The 23,605-nt window shown below is 35.7% G+C and overlaps 1 protein-coding gene across 17 annotated transcripts in view; it reads right to left on the bottom strand.

Annotated features, from left to right (window-relative positions):
* The window catches only part of DNM3 (dynamin 3), a 571,670-nt gene that overhangs the window by 107,101 nt on the left and 440,964 nt on the right, over positions 1-23,605 (bottom strand). For 16 of the 17 annotated variants that reach the window (XR_006198729.1, XR_006198730.1, XM_042924852.1 and 13 more), the window contains one exon: positions 6,425-6,536. Coding sequence is in view for 15 of the 17 variants with exons in the window: in XM_042924852.1 (XP_042780786.1) it covers positions 6,425-6,536 (112 nt within the window). In the remaining 2 variants the exon portion in view is untranslated. Of the gene's footprint in view, positions 1-5,947; positions 6,295-6,424; positions 6,537-23,605 lie in introns of those variants that run through there. The other variant, XM_042924858.1, reaches the window with a different exon arrangement.

Genomic DNA, 23,605 nt, shown 5'->3' with positions numbered 1-23,605 from the left:
TTAGGGAATGACTGGCTTCTCTGCTCGATGGCAGATGGTTCTGTTTGTGGTGGCAACAGTGATGTCACAGAGTAGGGGGCCTTGATCCTTAAATATGAGAAACATCCAAGTGGAGGACATGGTGTGGCTTTGCCATTTCTTGTTTCCTTCAATCATTTCCCAATTGTCTATTCTGAGAGAGGCATAACAGTCATGAATGGTGAACCATAAATGTTTTATAATTCCTTCCACTACACTGTGTGGCAGCAGTTTATGTTTAGATCACGGCAAGTACCTCCACTGAAGAAAAACTAAACTCTTCAGAATTGGTCATGTGGCCGCTCGATGTTCTGTGGGAAGCACTGCTGAATAAGCTAAGAATAAAGTGATGTGTAGTCGGACTCAGCACGGGCATCGTCAGTCTTGTGTTATTAGATGGCTGAATAAATAAATGCATAGGAGTGGTCATCCCGTACTAATAAATATTTACGGAGGTCTGGAGGCATTCCTCTTCTCTCCCTAGAATGACACAGAGACCCTCCCCCCAGTTGTTATTTGCCACAGAGAAAAGTTAGTTTTAGAGTCTATCCAAAAGGAATTTCTGAAGTCCCCAAAGACTTCATTTATTGAATGCTTTCAACTTCCAGAGCAGTCCTATTAATTATAACTGGGAAAGTCTTGAATTCAGGGGTATATGAAGTTTCAGGTGTTTCACTTTCTACTGCCATTTTTCATCACTTAAGAAATCATACCCTACAGGAGCCTGGGTGGCTTAGTTGGTTAAGCTTCTGACTTGGGCTCAGGTCATGATCTCACGGTTTGTGAGTTTGAGCCCTGCGTCCGGCGTAGGCTCCGTGCTGATGGTGCAGAGCCTGCTTGGGATACTTGCTCTCTCCTTTCTCTCTGCCCCTGCCCCACTTGTGCTTTCTCTCTTTCAGAATAAATGAATAAACTTTAAAGAAAGAACAGAGGGGCACCTGGGTGGCTCAGGTCATGATCTCGTGGTCCGTGGGTTTGAGCCCCGCATTGGGCTCTGGGCTGACAGCTCAGAGCCTGGAGCCTGCTTTGGATTCTGGGTCTCCCTGTCTCTCTGCCCCTCCCCCACTCTCTCTCTCTCTCTCTCTCTCTCTCTCTGTCTTTCAAAAAATGAATAAATGTTAGAAAACATTAAAAAAAATGAACAGAAATCATATCCTCTAGGGGAGGACCATCTATCTATACAGTCAATGGAAGTCTCTTAAGAAGCTCTGCAGTATTTAATTTAACAAATAGGCAATACTGAATTTGCACCAAATTTATTTCCAGGGCATCCACTACTCTACAGTTGGCTGCTTTCAGATAGCCAGCTGGCCACTATCTGAGGGCAGGCTTGTGAATTCTCACTTTCCCTGACAGCCCCTCGGGCTCACTCCTGACTGACAGATTTCTAAGCCAGCCTGTCCACAGGGCAACATGACCCCTGTGGACAACAACTCTGCTTCCTTAACCAACAGGTAAGGAAATTCTCCCTCATTTGCCTAAGTCCCACTAATCCTTTGCAAAGAAAAAGTAACTACTAAACTGGGGAGTGCAGCTTCATGGACCATTAATGATTTTCAGCAATAATAATAAAGGCTACGTGGCATTGAACACATTCACTCAGTTGCAGGCACCAAGCTAGATGTGATATGCAATAGTTCTCATTCAATCCTATAAAATCACGCAGAGGAAGGTATCGTTATTTTGAGTTTAAAAAAGAATACACAACTGACGAGTTAAGTAATTTGCCTGAACCACAGGGCTAATAAATAGAAGGACTGGGATTCAAATATGAGATAGATCTGACTTAAAATCTACTTCATTTCACTGCACACAAAATGTTCCAAAGAATTTGGAATCCTTTAATGTTTATATATACTTTAAGTCCTACTATTAGCTGACAAAACTGTGCCAAAAGATCAGTCATTTTTTATACCTTGTTCTTTAGATTTTAATCAAATTTCCATTTATTTGTATTCACACTTACTGATGCATGCACATACATTTTTACTATAAAATAACTTTTAAAAGTTCTTTAATTGTAGCCTACAATACTGATATACACACACTTTTTATCTGTTTCATCAGTTTAAAAAAAAGAAACCAAACCAAAATACTATTAACTAATTCCATTAGAAACATCTTTAATTTGAAATTGTAGGACAATTTAATTATTTAACAATATAAAATTTTATAGTGGTTATAATTTCAATTTAATGGCCAAAGGAAATAGAAGTTAAAGAAATAAAATTCCGCTAAATCCAAATTCAGATTTACATATATCTTTAAAGTATTGTGGCTTCTCAAAAAGATCAGGTGACTGGTAGAATGCTAAATTTGTGGCTCAGAGAGGTTATGTGTAAGTTCAGTGTCATATTGGGAAACTGAATCCAGGATGCCTCATTGAGGGTCACATATTATACTGTTCAAATAAGAAGTCTACTTTTTGCTTTGGATCCAGAACGATTAAGGGGCAAAAGGTAATTAGAAAATCCACATGGGAATATAGATGGGCTGTTGCATTTTATACATTCGCTATAGTTTCTACCACATTGTAATTATTTAGTTGCATCCCCCATTTCCACTAGACTTGAAACTCTTATAAAGTAAGAACTGCATGTTTTTTATATTCGAATTTCTAGAGACCACCATAATGGTGATGGATGAAGGGAAGGAAGAAGGGAGAGAAGAGAGTGGAAGAGGAAGAAAGAAAGAAAAAAAGTCTGTAGAAAACTCCAAAAGAAAAAAATAGGTAATAGAACATTATGAATGAATGACATAAAAATATTCTTCATGTGGACATGATAGAAAAGATATGATGGGGAAAAGCGTGTAATAAAAAAGTGTGCAATCTTAGTTGGAAAAAAAAATGTGTCCAAAACCAAAATGTGGAGGATGGCTGTTTATCTAAATGAGGCTGAAATTACACAATTTTTAAAAATAATCTTTGTAGATTTTTTCCAATAAAAATCTTGTATAAAAAGCAGAAAGTTTTGAGTCTTGACTTATGTCCATGTATGACAAATGTTTCATTATTAGAATAGAGATTGATTTGCTGTCAACTCAATGGTTTATTGATACAAAACCCAAATGACCCTCCAGAAGTCCTAAAAATTTACTTACAGAGAGACATCTGTTACTAGGTTAATCTGACTTTTTCATCAAATCTTTCTAAGTTAGGAATAACTGTAGCTAAAAGTATCCGTCCCTCCAAATCTAAGCATGTTCACAAAATGAATGTTTACATAAGCATTCTACTTAGATTGCTTTCAGTAGTTAGCTGCCATTTAAACATCTGAAAGTCAAGCAATCGTGTAATATAACCTCTACAACTACATGGTGCGTAAGAAATGCAAATGTTGTTTATGATGAAAACTGAGAAAAGCAATGTTCATGGCACGCTGCCAAGTTTAATTTCCTGTCATGTCTTTGGCATACAGTAAAAAACCCCTTTGTCTTGATCGTCCAAGCAACTGTACCAAAAGTATACTTATAAACAGAAATGATATTAAAACAATCAAACAGATCATGTGGGACAACCCTAGCTTTGCTTAAAATTGAGCATTCTGATAAAAAATAGCAAATGTTTCATTGAGCGTCTTCTTTCTGTAGAGCTATGGATACATGAAAATCCCAATTTATAAAAACAATTCACCAGGGATAGGTAATTTTGCTTTGCCAAGACAGTTTTCCCTCATAAGAGATGTATTGCATAATTTCTTTAAATACCAAAATTGTCTAGTATATTTAAGATAAGTTTGGCAAAATCATGACTGAAGAAAACATTTTCACAAACATTACAATTGCATGGTAGGAAGACACACACACACACACACACACACACACACACACCACTAATATATTATATAACCAATATAATATTTTATATAACCAATTTTCTATTATTTGGTAGATAGAAAATAGCATAAACTATTTATGATCTCACTGGGATACATTATAATATTTACAGTGTTTTAGCTCTCATCTTAGTAGGCTGTGATGAAAATGATAATTATCATCATCATTATAAATATATACTTATTTATTTTAAGAAGGGGGAGGGGCAGAGAGAGAGAGAGAGAGAGAGAGAGGGAGAGAGAGAGAATCTCAAGCAGGCTCCATGCTGTTAGCACAGAGCCCAATCTCAAGAGTCTAACACTTAACCAACTGAGCCACCCACGTGCCCCACCATCATTATTATTATAAATAAAAAAAGAGTGCTTGCTTGTGTCCACCATATTCAGTGCTTTCCCTGCATTCTCTCACTTTATCCTGTCAACAAACTATAGGGGACTCTTGCTATTTCCATTTTAGAAATGGGAGTTCTGAAACCTAAAAAAGCTAGGTAACCTTCCTAAGATCTCACAGCTTCTATGTGAATTTCTGGAATTTCAGTCTAGGTAGTTTGACCCTAAAGCCTGTGCTTGAACACACATGCTCTACACCTTCTCATAATACCCAGCCTTATAAGACTTTTAAAAATGTAAATCTTATGTCAGTAACTGGCTTGAAACCCTCTAATGGCTTCCCATCTCACTCAAAATAGAATCAAATGCTCACCACTTCCTTCAAGGCCAATACAATCTGCCCTTGACCACCCTCTTGGAAACTATCCACCACTTCTGTCCTCCCTCATTGTGTTCCGGACTCACTGATTTTTTGCTGCTCCTCTAAGACACTGAGCTGGCTTTGCACTTGTTAGTCCTCTCCACAAATATTCTTCTTCAGACTTCCATTTCATTTACTCAACTCTTCACATGGGGCCTTCTCTAATCATCTTTACTAAAATAAAGCTTGCCTGCCCTTTTCTCACTGTCTGTCCCTTTAATATTCTTTATTTTTTTTACAGACTGTATCGTGCTCTTAAAATCCCACTATATAGTTATACAGTTATCCATTCACTTGTTTAATGTCTGCTCCTTGGGGGTACGACCTTACTGTTCACCTCTGTTGCCCTACTGCCTAGAGTGGTGCCTGGCAAAAAGCGTGTGCTCAATACACTTTTGTGGAATGAATGAATTAAAAATTAAGTATATGTCCATTTTTAATACAGAATGTTTGTGAAATTGAACACACTACCATCAATGGATAGGGAAGAGTAATAGGAAATGATCAGAATTAACAACAAAAGTAGAAGTGGTACTCTGATTTTACAAATGATTTCTCATGTGCAGTTTTTAGAGTAGCATATAGCTATGTAAATATGTACGTACACAACTGATAAAATTTGGACAATTATGGAAATCATATAGATACCTCTGTACTTGGATATCACTAGGAAAGGGGCTTGTTGCACTTCACATGGGAGAGCATAGGGTTAGTGTGGGGGAGGGGTCATTGTTTTAGGTGCTAATCAGACAAAGGTAGGTTGGGATAGGGTTAAGAGGTCTATGTGTGAGCTAAATAACATCAATGAGAAGAACATTTTGGCATAAATCCTCAATCACTTACCTCTGGAACTTGGTTAAATTCCAATGCAACCTCAGGGATGTGGTCAAGTCTAAAGTTCCCCCAGAGACGCCTCATTTCCGCCCCCCCCCCCCCCCCCCCCCCCCGCCACCGGTGCCCATATTTCAGGCTCTCCTGAGAAGACTCTTCGTATTTGGGGCCTAGAAATGACCTGACTTGTCCTATAAACTGATCTAGAGCCAAGTAAGCACCAAAAGGTCAAGCTGGACTAAATCCCCAAGGCTGAGTCTCTGAACTTTTGTTCTGAGCAGACACCTGGATAGTGCAGCATCTCAAGGGGAACAGTGAGTAAGCAGTGAGAGGCACTCATTCGCAGAGTCTGCTTAATGGTGTGTGTACATATGTTGGGTGGGACTTTTGAAATTTAAATCCAGACGTTTTCCAAACAAATTCTGTTTATTAACTTGAACGAGAGAAGTGACTTCAAATACTTGAAGTGTATTTATAAAGATAAGTAGGAATTGCAATATAATGTTTTTCTTCTTTCACACTCCAAATGCCATTAATCAGAATTTGAATGCAGATATAATTTTGGATTCAGGTACTATAGACATATTGAAAGGAATTTTATAAAAATAAGTATATTTTTAAGGCTATGAAATAGTGTTATGGCATGATACATATGCCATGGCTATATGAAGAATGTTATAATCCACTGTATGACTACTGGGACAACTGTGGAAAACCATAAAAAAGCCATATAAGGAAAATAAAATTTTAAATTAAAACAGAGAAACTCTCTTTGTCTGAGATTGGATATATTATGTTTTATGGCAGAGTAGGACATTTTCTCTAACAAGTATATTGATAAACTTCTTAAAATAGAACCTAAGGGAGAAAAAGAAATATGAAGCGAATTAAGTCAAAAGAGAACTAGTTTCTCCAGTATATAGTATGTAGAATTATGTCTTCTTAAACATGGTTAATAATTGTAAAATAATAGTTATATGCAACTTACTAAAGATTTATCAGGATAAACCCCAGCTCTTAGTAGAGATGCCTTCCAGCTGTCCACATCCTCCTGTGAGTCACATGCCAGCTCAAGGAAGCGATAGTCTTTGTATACATTCCTGGAATTAAAAAAAATTCATACTTTCAGTTCTGAACCAAATTCAAAATGATTTTATACCGCTACAGACAACGATGATACAAATGACAGTCCACGTGGATACTTCTCTGACAGTCACTGGAGGAAAACAAAAGCAATTCACTGTGTTTAAAATAATTAGCACATTCCTATATTATTATATAATCCTTTTTAAACTTTAAGGAATTCAGAGCCCCTTGTACTGCTAAGCAATAAGCAGTGAAGGAAGCGCAAATGCTCTCAATATGACACACTGGATGCCAAGTGAGAGGTGTTCCAGGGGAATGGATTTGCTGTTGCCTAGTGATTAATCGATTTTCTGAAACTATTTTATAAGTCTAAATGGCTCATAACACTGTAAAAGGTATGGCAATAATCTTACAAACTTAAAACACTAAATTTGATTCAAAACAGAAAGGCTCATCGATACTGTGAAAAGAAAAAACAAAACATCAATCAGTATTTAACAGAGTGAAATGCCTATAAAGTGCATATTTACAACTGGGACAATCCTGTAATTTTCTTTCTTTTCCTAACAATAAAAGGATACATAAGATGAAATACATGCCCATTTAGAAAGATTTGGAAACTAGATAAAAGTCTAAAAATGGTGACAATCACCCATTTTCCACTGTTGATAGATAAACATTTCTTTATACTCTTGTTCTATCAATGTTTCACACAGTTGAGGTCTCCCCTACCCACTTCTGTCTCCCTTTCTCTCTCTCTCTCAATTTTGTGTCCTTATTACTATTATTACATTATGGCCATTTACTTATGCCATTACATCTTCATAAACATCAAATTAGAATGGTATGATATTCATTAATATAAATGTATGATAATCTACTTAACCTCTTTAAATATTAGATAATTAATTTCTTTTTTTATAATCATAAATAATGCTTAAGTGAGTATTTTTATCCATAAGCCTTTCACATCTACTAATATTATTTTCTGAGGATGGATTCCTATAAAAAAGTTACAGGATCAAAATTACAGTCATTTTTTAAGATACTCATATGCATTATCAATCACCTTTCCAGCAGAGATCATCCAATTTACATGGATATTAGTGGTATACAAAAATTTAAAGTCTTTTTCTCTTCTTCTTATTCTATCCCAAGGTATTCTCACTTATGCCTAAGAGCGTTAGTTTATACTGAAACTCAGATAGCTAACAAATTTATCTCTTTTGCCCAGGACTGCCCTAGATTCACAGTGTTTACTGACTCCTCCACTTGAGTATCTCAAGGGCACATTGACATGAATGACTGAATTGGTGATTTTAACTTGACTTCCCTACCTTCCACACTCTTATATCCTCTTTCATAAACCACCTAAAAGTGTACTTCCTGTACGCTGACCACCATCTCACTGCCACCCTCCCTCAAACATTACAGTAGCCTCCTCACATGGCTCCTTTAAATTTGCTCTCCACACTTGGGGTGCCTGGGGGGACTCAGTCAGTTAAGTTTAAGTGTCAGACTTTAGCTCAGGTCATGATCTCACAGTTCGCGGGTTCAAGCCCTGAGTTGGGCTCTGTGCTGACAGCTCAGAGCCTGGAGCCTGCTTCGGATTCTGTGTCTCCCCCCTCGCTGTCCCTCCCCCACTTGTGCTCTGTCTCTCCTTTTCTCTCTCAAAAACAAACCAGTGTGGAGTGCTCCCCACACTGAATCCTCGTGATCTCCTGAAAATGTGAATCAGATATTTTTACCCATGGAGTAAAACGCTCCATTAGTCACCTGCTTTTAGGGAAGGACTATACTCTATCATGGCCTATAAAACCCTGCAGTCTGGCCCCTTACTATTACCTTCCTTTCCAGCTTCTTTTCACACTCTGCTCTCCTTTGCTTTTTCTGCTCCAGCCATGCTGTCTTTGGCTTCCTCAAATGTGCCATGCCTACTCCCAAGGTCTTTGAATACACTGCTCTCTGCCTGTAGTTCTTTTTTTCTTCCCTCCTTGCACGTTAAAGCTTATTCTTTCTTGGAATCTCAGATCATATTTCTATTCACCTTTCCTTCATAGCATTAATTACAGTTGTGAATTCAGAATTATAGGAGTTTCTTATTTATTTATTTATTTATTTATTTATTTATTTATTTATTTATTTATTTATTGTCTATCTTTCCAACTAGCCCACAAGCAACATTAGGACAGGGAATGTATCATTTTCATGTTTATTATTTTATTCCCAGGGGATTCTGGAAAGATGATGACTTAATTGTGCTCTGCTTCCTCTCCACTTCTAACTTAGGTCAAACACATCCTTTTTCCTTAAGTCAAGCAGATATCAGGACTGGTACTCAGGTAGAGGGTGTGAACTAGATAGTTGTACTTTCTTGCTCTGTGCTGAACAAAGCTGTGGGGCCACAGCAAGAAAAGTCTAAGGCAAGGACCAGCACGTAGGAGCTCTTTGGTAGGGCTGTCCTTCAATGATCACAGGATCCTGGGTGTGCCTGAGTTTTCTCTACCCTAATGTAGAAGAAAGGCTACCTCCTGGTGTCTCAATGGGTAACTGGCAACTTGCATATTTTGGGCCATGATGACTGAGATGTCTGTGCCCTCCCACCTTCATAGGACCAGTCCACTTGAAGTATCCAGCAGTTGGACCTGTGCCACAATGAACAAAGGAAAATAAAAGGACATCTAATAAGGAGGTATAATAGCCAGAGAAATCATGAATGAAGAGAGAAATCAGAACAGTATATCAATACAGAACTGTCAGGGGAAGCAGAAGAATAGTATTTGAAGAGGTAGAAGTACAACATTAAGAAAAAACTTCCTGGAACTAGACAAAAGATTTTAAGTTAAAATATTTAGTAGATGGAGGAGAGGATAATGAATGTTGAAACCAGAACTGGTAGAGTTCACGATCTAGTAGGAGAATTTTAAAAACTGAAAAGAGAGAGAAGTTGTGAAAGTGTGGAGGAAAGACCCAGAACATCTAACCTGTAAATAAAAGGAGATTCAGAAAAAGAAAAGGAAGGTGAGGGGAGAAAAATAATTAGAAAAAGAAACTACTGTTTATAAAAGAATCTTATCCTGGTTTTTAGGAAGATCTGAATCTACACATTTTAAGGGCTGTTTCATGTATACTTGATGAGCAAAGATACCACATGGACATATGTTAATACAATTTAATACAATTCTTGAGCTCTGAGATAAAGAAAACATGTTCAAGTCTTCTGTAAAGAGACAGCAAGTTGCTTAGAAAGAAGAAAGAATTAGACTGGCACTGACTGAACGCTCAAAAGGTAGAAGGCAATGAAGTAACACTCATGGACTCTTAAGAGGCTGCAGAGACCTACAACCGGCTGGGCTATCACCACACACCTCACCTGTGGGAGTTGCCTAAGCAAGGATGAAGTTACAACAGCACCAAATGAACTCGCAGAGCATGTTCAAGATGAGGGAAGACAAAGAGGAGAAAAACAGTGGTGAGCAACAGCACTGGCGACATCCACAGAGTCAAATAAAAATAAATAATGATAGCCCATCTGAGAATATGCAGTGTAAGGGCTAACGAAAGACTCTTAAAAGACTCTTAAAAGAGACACACTGCAACAGGAATTCAAATAGTCTAAAGGTTGGGGGAGGGTAGGAGGAAATCAAAAATGCTCCCCAGGTCTTCTCTGATGGGTGCAGGCTCAGAGAGTAGGGCAGCAAAGGGGTCCCAGGGGTCTCATTGTTAAAAGTGGGTGTGGGGGGGAAGTAGGAGAAGGAAGGGTTTGGAGGAGAAATATTTGGTAATTTACCTCATGGAATAATAGGACTATGCACTGGTGATGAATGTAAATGTTAATGAAATAAAAAGTACAGAAAAAAAGGAGAAATTAATAGCCTTTTGATCAAGTAAAAAAAATTAAAAAAAAAGAAGTAACAAAATAAGAAATTTTAATAAGATGGCAGGAATAAATTTAAGTATATTAATTACGAAATTAATGACAGACTGAATTCTTTCAGCTAGTCAGTTAAATTAGGTTTATAAAAGTTACATATTATTTGGAAAAATAAAGAAACAGGCAAAAAGAAACCAGGCACAAAACAAAGAAATACAAATTCAAGAATGGCAATATTAATAACAGACAAGATGGAATTTAAAAGTACTGAACAGGATAAGTAGTTTAAAAGCACTAAACAGAATTAATAGAAATATTATTATACAATAGTATAAAATACAATTTGTGAAGACTGGAAAATACTCATAAACCTTTTTTGCACCAAGTTACATAGTAGGTAAGGAAAGGAAGCAAATGCTATTAAAATTGCAAGATGAACTTGTAGTTATATGTATACAATTAGTTAAAATATAAATATAGAAAAAAAAACCTAATATGACTCTTTTCAAGTTGTGCAAATGTAATGGACCAAAGTAAGTAAGCAGATAGAAGATAAAGATTTTTCATTAGCCATAAAACATTTACAAAAATCACTCTTACACTTGTACCTACACACATACACAATACCAACCTTAAGAAACTTTTAAAAAGAGAGATTATATAGATCACATTCTTTAATCAAAAAATAAAAAAAAAGAAAAAGAAAAAAAAGAATTTCTAAAAAAAGAGACCAAAAAAACCCCTTAAAACATATTCTTAGATAATCCTTGTATTACAGAAGAAACCAAAATTAAAATTACAAATTATTTAGAAAGCAATAAAAAATATAAACGCATTGTATGCAACCAATGGAACACAGTGAAGGCTACAGGAAAACTTAAGGCCTTAAATATTTTCATCATTTAGAGAGAGGAGGAAAAAAAGTCAATATTCAAAAAAGAGTTGATATTCATCTACGGGGATTATAAAGTTATGATAAAAAAATAAGCCAAGAAGAGGAATTAACATAGATTAAAACCAAAATTAATAGAAAATATAAAAATAACATAAAGGATAAAGACATCCACAAGAATTTTCCCCTTAGAAATAGATAATATAACACTAATTAAGGGAGAAAACAAAAGTATACAAGATCACAAATAAGAAAGGATAGGATACATAATCACAAATAATTGAGGAGATGGAAAAAATCAAATATTATATGCAAAAAACCTATGGCAAAAGTAAGAGCCTAAAGGAAACTAATAATACTCTAAAAAATATAAATTACCAAAATTAACTCAAAACCCAAGTGGCTTTTACAAAACACTACTAGGCTATACTTCCAATAACTTAGATATGGGAGAATATTCCATTCATGTTAGGAGAAAGCCTATAGAAAACATAGGAATACATTTTTTAAATTAAGAAAATGGAAAAATCTTAATGAATAACACAAAATAAGATCTTCATAAATGGAAAGTCATATTTGTATTGTTTTGATTACTCTATGTTGTTAGGTCTTACAAAGTGACCAGTGCTAGTAGGTATTCAATTAATATTTATTGAATAATGAGTATCATCACACCTATAAAAATACTGACCATCATCCTTAAAATACCTTTACAAATTTTATAATATAAAAGTGATTTTCCATCAAGGTTTAATATTTTTGCAAGGGGGTGGGCATTTTTACACATTTATGCCAGTGATATTCTTTGTTCTGATTTCATTAAGACATTTTTTTGTATATTATTGGAATGATTTCTCACTTTTAATTTCCATTTACCTGACATATCTTTGCCCCTTCTTTTACTTTTATCTATTTGCTTTACTGTTAAAAAAGATATATTGGTTATAAATGCCAACAGTATAGTTGGGTTTTATTTTTCATCCCAATCTGAAAAGCACTGCCTACGATTAGGAAAGTTTGAATCATGTTTATTTCTTGCCATTGCTGTATGCTTGGTTTTAGTTTTGTCATTTTGATAAATGGTCCTTACTATTTCCGTTGCATATGTTGATTAATGAACTGTCTTTTTGGCTTCTATATTTTTTTAGTGGCTTTCATTTCTACAAGTAAATGATTATTTTCTTTCTTTCTTTCTTTCTTTCTTTCTTTCTTTCTTTGGAAAATAATTATCTTTAGGTCTTCCAAATCATTCCTGAGTTCAATTATTTATATATAATATATATAAATTATATATAATATATAAATATATATAAATATTAATATTAATATATAAATAAATATAAATATAAATAAATATATATAATATATATAAATTCCTTTTTGAGGAATTTAGAAGTATTTACTTCCTGCCACTTTATCTCCTGCATTTGCTAATCTACCTAGAAATCCTGACCTAGAATATTATTTCTGAATTATTGTTTTCACATCTCTTTAAGAATCTTTTTGTTTTTGTTTTAGTATTTTATTTTGTTACACTTAAGCAATTATTTAAATGGAGCTCTATATGTTTAACTTGAATAAATATTTATCGTCAGGCATTTTCCACCTGGACTTCCCCATGTGTAAATTCTTACTTGGATTCACTTTTGAATTGGCTTCAAAGTAGAGTTGGCTATTTGGATTTTGTGTTGGCACAGTATCCACATTTCTTTCATTGATTCAGTAAGGAGAATAGAAGTTTCTTTTCGTTATCTTCCTGTTTAGCTCCATTTTTCTTAATCAAGGTAAAGCATGCAGTGGTTACTCATAACATTTCAATCCAGTTTGCTCCCATGAGTTTTGCAAATAGTTGATTAACATTGCTACTTTCCATCTCCGTTGTATATGATCTTTTGGATATAGCAATGGATGGAGAAGGGTAAAAGAGAAGCTTCTAATTTTTCACTGTCTTAAAAAGAGAAGTCATCTCATTTAAACTCCATTAGCCCCTGCAAAGTTGGTAACAGAGCTGTTTTACAGTTAGGAAACTGAGATTCAAAGAGATTAAGTCAAGATCACATAGCATACAAAAGGCACAATGTGGGCCAACCACAGTCCTTGGCATATGGCCTCCGCAAAACAAATATTTGTCAAATGAATGGAATGAATGAATAAATGAATGAATGAATGAATGAATGAACAAATGAACGACGGAATGAACTTGGACTGTGCTTATCTTTAAAACCAACTTTTTTATGTTTGATAGAATCCTTACCTTTCCACAGAAAACCTAAGATAAAAAACTTTGAAGGGACAAAGCACAACCAGCAGAATGAGTACTTTTAATTAAAAGTGGGACATATTTAAAGGAAATATAGTCTCCAAGTACGAAGGTTTATTGTTGAAAAATTTGAAAGGTCGTATCTTTGCTACAGGGCAGAAAGGGTAATAGATTATCTTGATAGAAATCAAAATTCACCAGTTTTTAATTTTCTAATTACCTCTACCATAGCTTTTAAGCTACTACTTAAGTTTCCATTTGAGGCATTTCCACTGCACAGTATGACTCCCTTTAAGATGTAAAAGGTATGGGGAAGGCAAATCTGGACAAATGCCATGGGGGTTCCTGGCCAGCTGGAAAGCACAGAAAGTAGCGAGAGTGCAGACTTTCCACATTCTCTAAGCAGATCTGAAGAATTCAGCTTTGGCCCATTGTCATTGACCTTTCTCCAGAGTATTTTCTTTCAGGGGCTCTTCACATGGAAAAATCTTGATTTTTTTTTTTCCCTCAAAGGATAGCCAAATTCTTGAGAGGGAAAATAATTATCTGGTTGAAACATTAGAAGAGGGTCAAAGGCTTCTGGTGGCTTTGGCTGCTTCATTTTTACCCATTTTTGAAGCCTCATGTTAGGCTGTGTCTAGACATCCAAGAAGAGTTGGATACAGGTCTAAAACACTGAACGGAGCTGATTTACTGGAAGTCTCATAAATTCTGTGGATGTAGCTTCCAGGTTCTCACCACATGCTGTAGCTGTATAGATAACCCACAGCAATTTGTACTGACTGAATTTTTTTGTTTAGTCTATTTCAACTACCATCATGCAGATATGAGCTTCTGAATGATTTCACTATGAAATCAAGCTTAACTATGTGTTTTATAGTTTGAAAAATAAAAGTTACCTCAACATTAAAAATGAGCATGAGAAATTTTATCCCATAGGTAAAAGGTTTTTAAGTGCTACACTGAAGAGAACATGACCACATGATGGGTCCGTGTTTTGATTAGATGTATAACTTTCATTTACATGTCCTAAGAATGTCTTTAGGTATTAAAAATATAAAGTTTAATTTGTTTACCTATGGCAGCTCTTTAAACATCTGGGACCAGATATTATCTGTCCCTCAAGTCTTCTAAGTCTCCAAGCTGACCTTTCTGCCAATTTTTTCAAATGTTTCTCATATGAAGACATTTCTAGATAACACAACACTCTTATTACCCTTCTGTGGATTTGCTCTATTTAAAAAGGATTTTCTGAAAATGATGTGCCCACAACTGATCACAAATCTCCTGATACAATATTATCCAGATGGAAGGAAGAAATTTGGTGGAATTTTCCCCTACTTTCTGGACAGTAAACTTTTACTAATGTAAGCAAATAGCATGTAGTAGAATATAGTAAAGACCATGAAAACACCTGTTGAAATCCAGACTGTGCCATTAATTATCCTATACGACACTGGGTAAGGTAACCTCTCTAAGTTTTAATGTACTCATCTATAAAATGGGGAAGATAGCATCTATATCAGGCTTATAATGATAATAAAATAAGGTTACAAGTGTGACATGCTTATTTACACAGTGCCCAGAATCAGGTAAATATGCAAGCAAAATATACACAATACAAAAACTACTATTATTCATTATTCTCACGGCCTTTAGGTCCTTTGGGCTTGACCTCCTATAAAACCAGACTTCTCCTGTACTGAATACGTACAGACTTTAAAAAAAAAAACAAAACATAAAGTATAATTTATATTTGCCATTATTACATTTCATTTGGTTAGTCTGGCACATTTCCCAATTTGCTCAGATGTTCTGAATTACAATTCTGGCAACTATCAGACTCACAATTCTTCCGGTTTTGTATTATCTGTATATTTATAATAACATAATATTCCCATGTCATTATCAAAGATATACTATAGAACTAAACAGACCTCAAAAGATCCCATGCCAGAGTTAATGTTCTGCTAACTGGTACCCATTGGTATCAACAGTAAAATGACACTTAATCACAAATCCATCATATTTGTACTACACTACCAAGTCATGTCCCTCTATTTTCTCTCATGTATATTCCAAAAGAGTATACCAAGATCTAATTACATATCTGCTAAATTCTATTAAAAAATTGAAGTCAGTTTGGCTCAACTTGTTTTTTAAGATTCGAAGCAAGTTCCTACTGATCACTGATTTCCTTTCTAAATATTTAACTATCAATTTTACAATTAATTATCAACTTACAGAGCAGGGCACTGATGACAAACTCATCGATCAAAATTTCCATTTGGTCATCCTTTTTGAAAATCTGAAAAACCACCTCCATTGTGGGCTTTTACTGACCCACTGATCTATCATGTTCCCACTCATCATCATGTTCCTTATGTCTTTACTTCTGTGCAGACGCAGTTCAGTACTATAACTACTATCTTGCAAACCTGTAACTCCCTTTCCTGTTTTTCCCTTCACCATTTTACTTACCTAATAAAACTCTGACTGAATTATTTCCTTACTGAGTTCCTACATCCAGGTTTCTAAATAATGCAAGAGAAAAACTATACAGTTGTGCTTATTGCACTCCAAATTTATAACTACAAATATCAAATGGGCACCTAACTTTCCCAGACCTCCCTACTATAATTCTGTAGTCAAAATGGTTTATCACTATACTAGATAATTACTACATAACTTTTCTTCCATTAAATCTATAATATGCACTTTGCCACTAACACTTGGCTGATAATCTTGCTTCATACTTCATAGGAAAAACATATACAATCTGATGAGAATGATCTATATTCTTTCCACCAAATACATCAGACTACCTGCATTTGCAACCACAGACTCTGTCTTTCTCTTGTACAAGGAAAGGCCAAAACCTCAACTTATATACTGAGTTCCCTCTCTTCTAATGTCTTTATGAACATCCTACAATCATTCCCTTTTTCTTTTACTTCCACAATTGCCTCTTTTCTACTATTGGATCATTCATATGGCATAGCAAACATCTTAAAACACACACACACTTTCTCTTGACCCTTTCCACACCCTAAGAATTGCCCCCATTTCTATTTGCTTTTACAGCAAAACTCCTTGAGTTATCTTGAATCATTTTCTCTATTCTCTCCTTTCTCATTTCCCCCTCAATTCCCCCCAGTGAGATTTGTGATCCTACTACTTTATAGATACAGGTCTTTTCAAGGTCATGTGATCTACATCTTCCCACAGCAAATGTTCAATTCCCTATCTTCATGTTACTTTGCAGCAGCTGATATATTGACCACTCCCTCTGTCTTCAGTCATTTTCTTCTCAAGACTTCTGTAATACCACACTTTCCTGACTTCCATACTTCTACATCACTGACTATAGCTTCTTAATCTCTTCTGATGTCTCCTCTTCTTTTGTTACACTTTTAAATTCTGGAGTGCCCCAATCTCCTTCAGTGGTCTACTTCCCTCAATCTGTGCTTTTGCCAAGGTGATCTTCCCTATCTGGGAACCTTAAATACTATTGACATGAAGATAACTCCAGATCTTTACAGACTCCTATATCTAAGCCACCATCTTCTCTCATTTGGATGACATCTCTTTGATATCTTTCTTGCTCCACTCTCCACACAGAAGCCACCATGATCATATATTATATCCCCACCCTGTTTAAAATCCTCCAATGACTGTGCACTGTAAGTAGGAAAAAATTCAAACTTTTAACCACTGATTTATCTTTCCAACCCTCATCTTCCCTTGTTTATGTTCCTCCAACTACAATATAAGTTCAATAATGGGACTTTAAACGTTCATCAGTGTATTTCTGGCACTTACATCATACAGTAGGTACTTAATAACATTTGTTGGCTGACTGGCTACTATTTAGGCCTTTTGTCAACATCCAAAATACTTCAAAGACTGTTGACAATGAATTAATGATACCAAGATGGTATATTATCATAAATTAATAATCAAAGCTGTAAATTCAATAATACTAGTTTAATAAACTAGGGCTCAGAATTATTTTTATATCTTACAGAAAATATTCCTGATTTCTTGTACTGAAGATAAAAAAGCGCTGCACTAAAACTAGGAATTATGATAAAAGTTAAATTATGATAAAATTCCCAGTTAAAGTAGAAATTATGATAAAAGTTAAACCACAAAACCACTTAAAATAAAGTAAAGCTTCCCCCAAAACTTGTGTCAAATTGGAACTCAAAATTATAATAGACATTATTTACTAAACACACAAAATAACATTACTCACTGGATTGAAACTCAGAACATGCAGCCAAACTTTTATTCAGAGGCAAAATCACAGTCATGTATGTTTTATTGTTTTTAAAAAAAGGCAAAAATACATAGCATTGACTTTAAGGAGTTAGAAAATTGGAAAACTAATCAAAGCAGAATACAGGATATAGTTAAGTTAGGACCTAATTATGGAAAATTAAACTATCATTGATAAATTTAAGAGTCTATTCTTTGATTAATCAATGAAACAGCTCTGTCATATATAGTAAATATAAGATAAAAATAATCAAAATTAGAGATGATACATATGATTTAACAAAGAGAAGATTAAACTTTTTAGAGATGTTGAGTATACTTTTATGATAGTGGATTTATAAAGTATCAATGTTGGATATAATTTCTAAAACAATATGAAATCATAATTATAAAAGCTTACCTGACCAATATCCACAGGATAAATTGGAAACAAAATTAAAACTTTTATTCAAAATAGTTCTGATCTCAGAGAGTTTTATTGGTCTTTCTTTCCAAATTTTAAGAGAAAGATACTTTTATGCAGGTCATGTCAGAAATATTAACAGACCAGTACACATTATAAATCTCCAAGAAATAAACCTGTTATGCATGACTCACCAAACTCACTTGACCCTAGGATCCTTTTTTCTTTGAATTTATCATATGTAAGACCAAATTTTGGGATATGTTCCTATAAGCCAATCTCACTTATAAATGAAAATATAAATCTTTTAAAAAATATATTTGGAAATCGAATGTCACAAAATTTTTAAAAATATGAACTTGAATAGCCAAAACAATCTTGAGAAAGAAGAACAAAGCTAGAGGCATCACGCTCCCTGATCAAAGCTATATTAAAAAGCTGCAGCAATCAGAACACTATGGCATTGGCCTAAAGATAACAGAAATCAATGGAACAGAGGAACTGAGATCCCAGAAATAAGCCCACATATATATGGTCAATTAGTTTATGGCAAAGGAGCTAAGAATATACAATGAGGAGAAAGGACTTAACTAAATGGTGTGGGTAAAACTGGACAGCTGCATACAAAAGAATGAAACTGGACCACTATCTTGCATTACACACAAAAATTACTCTGAATGGATTAACACTTGAATGTAAGACCTAAAACTCTAGAAGAAAATATAGGTTGTAGGTAGCTATTTGACACTGGTTTTGGCAAGGATTTTTTGGATTTGACAACAAAACTGTATCAAACTAAAAAACTTCTGCACAAAGGTAACCATCAACAAAATGAAAAAGCAACCTACTGAATGGAAGAAAGTATTCACAAATCATATATCTGGTATGGGATTAATGTCCAAAATATACAAAGAACTGATAAAACTCAATGGCAATAAAACAAAATGATAATCTGATTAAAAAATGACCAGAAGAGGAGTACCTGGGTGGCTCAGTTGGGTAAGCATCCGACTTCAGCTCAGGTCATGATCTCGTGGTTCATAGGTTAGAGCCCCACACAGGGCTCTGTGCGGACAGCTCAGAGCCTGGAGCCTGCTTTGGATTTTGTGTCTCCCCTGCTCTCTGCCCCTCCCCTGCTTGCACTCTGTCTCTCTCTCTCTCTCAAAAATAAACATTAAAAAAAATGATCAGAAGATCTGAATCATTTTCCAAAGTAGACATACAGATGGCCAGTAGGCACATGAAAAAGTGCTCAACATCATTAATTATCAGGGAAATGCAAATAAAAACCACAAGGAGGTAACGATTCACATCTGTTAGAATGGCTATTATCAAAAAGACAAGAAATAAGTGTTGGCAAGGGTTTGGAGAAGAGACAACCTCTGCGTATTGCTGGTGGGAATGCAAATTGTTGCAGCCACTATGGAAGACAGTATGGAAATTGCTCAAAAAATTAAAAATAGAACTATCATATGATCCAGAAATTTCACTTCTGGAATTGATGCAAAGAAAATGAAGACACTAACTCAAAAAAGATATATGCACTTCCGTGTTCAATGTAGCATTATTTAGAATAGCCAAGATATGGAAGCATATATTCCTCTGCACAGGGAATGGGTGTAGGGGGGACAAAAGATACAAACTTTCAGTTATAAAATAAATAAGTCATGGGGATGTAATGCACATCATGGTGACTATAGTTATAATATTATATTGCATATTGGCAAGTTGCTAAGAAAGTAAATCTTAAAAGTTGTCAACACAAGAAAAAATATTTTGTAACTATATATGGTGACAGATGTTAACTAAACTTATGATTGCTTTGTTACATAATATCAAATAATTATGTTATACACTTGAAACTAATGTAACGTTATATGTCAATTATACCTCAAAAGAACAAAAATCCAGCTACCACGACTATGTAGGGTTTTTCCTAAAAAAATGTTCTATAAGGAGTTCTATCAAGAGACCACTTGCATTCAGCACCATGTATAAGCCGACCACTCACAAATCCCAGAGTTCCCTTCTAAGCTATAGTTGCATTCTGGATATTTCTATTTCCAGATCTTGCTTTTCTCTTAGATCTTTTCCTCTAAAGTTTCCTGGTATTAGTAATGGTATCTCTTCCCACCTAGGTGCATGTGCTGGATACCTAGGTGTCGTTTCTGACACCTCTTTCTTTCCCACCTCATTTCCAAGCAATCATTTCTGTCAGTGCACCCCCTAATAAACCTCCTTTACTCCATCTCCACTACCTCTGTATACGTCCAGGTGACCATCACCTTTCACCTGGATGGCTGCAAAACCTCCTAACTTATGTATTTGCTCCATTCCTCGTCTCCATTCTACAGTCAAACATGACCTCATCAGTGGCTCCTCACTGCATTAGGATAAAGACCACCAACCTCAAAATGGCCTATAGGGTGGTAAATGACCTGGACCTCTTGCATGTTAGACTCTAGCTGTCAGTTACATGAGCACACAAAGCTTCTTCCTACTTCGGGGTCTTGGTATATACTGTTTACTCTGCCTGGAACAATCGTCCCTTCTCCCTTCACCTAGTCTCTATTTTTAGTCTTCTAGTGTTAGCTTTAACCACTCCTAAATTCCCCAAACGCTGGGGTCACTCTATTATAAATTCTCACAGCAGTTGTCATTAACAGTTGTAAGTAAGTAATTATTTGCTATCAGTCTCCTTCCTTGTACTGTAAATTCCATGAGAGCAGAGAACATATTTCTCTTGTTCACAGAACTTAAGTATAGCACCCAGTACATAGAATATGCTCAGTAAATAATTGTGAATGCATGAAGGAATGAATGACTGAAGCAACCACCAATGACTGAATAGCTTACTGAAGCAACCACCAATGACTGAACAGCTTAGAGCCCTTCATTTCCTTAAAATATATTTGTCTTATAAATTTCATATATTGAAAAATAAAAATAAAAATAAATTACTTGAGAGAATTCCAAAAAAATAAAATAAAACATATTTGGCTTTCAAGATCAACCTCGAAGATCAGAAACAGGGAGGCAGAGAATCTCAAGCAGACTCCCCACTGTTAATGCAGAGCTTGAGCTCACAAGGTTGAGATCATGACCTAAGCCAATACCAAGAGTCGGAGGCTTAACGGACTGAGCCACCCAGACGCCCCTCAATGCAACAATTTTAAATTGGGCTTTGGCTGTTGTCTATTGACTCAAAGTGTTATGATTCATTGCCAAGGGGACAAGTTCCTTTAGCCTGACTTGACTTGATAGTCTTTCGATACTTCCTTTTCTTGACATAGTAAAGAGCTAATTAATTAATTAAAATTTGAAAAAAAAATTTTGTTTTAGTTTTTAAGGAAAAAAATATTTTAACACATAAGAGCGTTGCAAAACACATTTACTGTAAGTGCAGCTGCAGAATCAGCTGAGTCACCACCAGTCCTGACTTTCTCTGGCTGCCAATGGCCACAGCGCCAGGTCTGTGTCAGCGTTAATCACAGTCATGAGCGAAGAGCTAAATGTGTGAGTTTTGGTTGTAAGTGTGGGGTCTTATTTATGATGAAAAAGATCATAAAGAAGGCAGATTACAATTTAAGCGGTGGAAATTCTTACGATGCAGAATATTTAATACCTAAATATTCTTCCTCACACCCAGATGCTAATGTAATGCTGATGTAACATAAATTAAGAAGGTATTCAAAGTAAAAATAGGAAGGTTTGCAGTGACTCGTTAGTGGGAACTTGATCTCCTGGCTTCTTGTAGGGCTTTTGGCTCCTGGCCTCTTTTCTCCAGACTTCATTGTTTCCTCCCCAAAAGAGGAGGAGAACTGACTGATTTGATTAGTGAGTTATAAAAGAGAAATTGAGCAAGCTTGCGCCCGCAGGACACATGCATTTCTCTCCCGTTCCAAGAAGCTGTGCTGAGTGCTGCCCTGTGGTGGAGGCCTGTGGTTGCTCCGCTGGGGCTGTGATCGCTGGGGGCTGAACTATGAGCAAGACATGTGGCCACAGATCTCCAGCCGTTTGTTCATGCCTTATCTGTTTGTTTCCTGGGCCTCTGAGAACAGCAACAACAGCACATTTTAACTAGAGAGGGCAAGAAAAGTGTGCGGTTTATTGACCCCTTAAAATTCCAACAGTGAGGAGTGGCTTTGAAGAAAGGGTACTGGATTTGGTTTCGGATGGGTTAAACAGGAAGTGACAGAAGGCCTTAGGAGTGAAAATGCCCAGTAGGCAGTTGGGGATGTGGAACTGGTGTCTCGGGATAATGAATACTAAGCATACTACATGTGGCTGTGATGCTGGGTGCCATGTGAGTTTGTTTATTTTATTTTAATACAGCTTATTAGCTTCGTTAAGCCTTTTCCCATAGGAGAACAACCAAACAGCCACAGGTCCTGTGTCCACTTGGGCATAACCAATAGCAGGCAAATGAGCCAGTTTTACAATATCATTGAAAAAAAAATTGTTGTTGCAATCCAAACTTCATTTAGCCCAGAGCAACGAAAGACTTTAGAAGGGAATAAAAGGCAACTGGTGAAGAAAGCAGAGAGAGAACCACAATTATTCTCAGTCTGTCTCATTTATTAGGTCAGAAGAGGTTGTGGTAATGATCTGCTTAAGCTCAGCATTTCTAAAATCTGAGGAATAAGTATAGAGTGGCTATTGACCCCTCCACGCCATGCCTTATCATGCGCTAGGAAAGATTGCTGCCCAGTCTACATTAGCCTGGACTCATTCCCTTCAGCATTTGTTATTTGAGAGTCACCCCCTGTGGGACCTTTCATTTGAGTTACTGAATAACTAATAATAATTATTATTATATGAATTTTTTAAGAACTCATTTTGAAAGACCTAAAGAGTAAGATTTATGAGGAACCAACAACACAGGAGAAGTGACACCCGATTCCAGAAGGCAGAGTGTTGATCAATAAGCCAAAAAAACAAAAACCAAAAAACCAAAAAAACCCCCAAAAACCAAAAACCAAACAACACCAACAACTAGGAGATAATATGGAGTTCTGAATTCATGCTAGCCCTGTAACACCTAGAGAGAGTTTGATGAGAATTCTTAAAACCTAGGATTAGGCTGAGGATATTGGTGTAAATTTATCAGTATGGGGATACTGCGAAAGTGAACAGGGTAGAAGGAATTTTTAAAAAAATGAAAGGGGCTGGCATGGTTGTGGTATGAATAACGTTTTACACAATGGCTCTCCACAAAGTTAGCCTTTCAAATTATTTTTAAATGACTATTTGTTGATATGATGATGATGATGATGGTGATGATGATGTCAAGTTCTATCAAAGTCAGTTCCTTGAAGTTATTTTGGAAAGTTTTATATGTATCTTTATCATGTAAAAAAAAAAAAAAAAGGT

Source organism: Panthera leo, chromosome F3 (assembly GCF_018350215.1).
Source record: "Panthera leo isolate Ple1 chromosome F3, P.leo_Ple1_pat1.1, whole genome shotgun sequence".
Lineage (NCBI taxonomy): Eukaryota > Metazoa > Chordata > Mammalia > Carnivora > Felidae > Panthera > Panthera leo.
The sequence above is the reverse complement of the archived record's forward strand: the minus strand, read 5'-3'. Positions and strand labels throughout refer to the sequence as shown.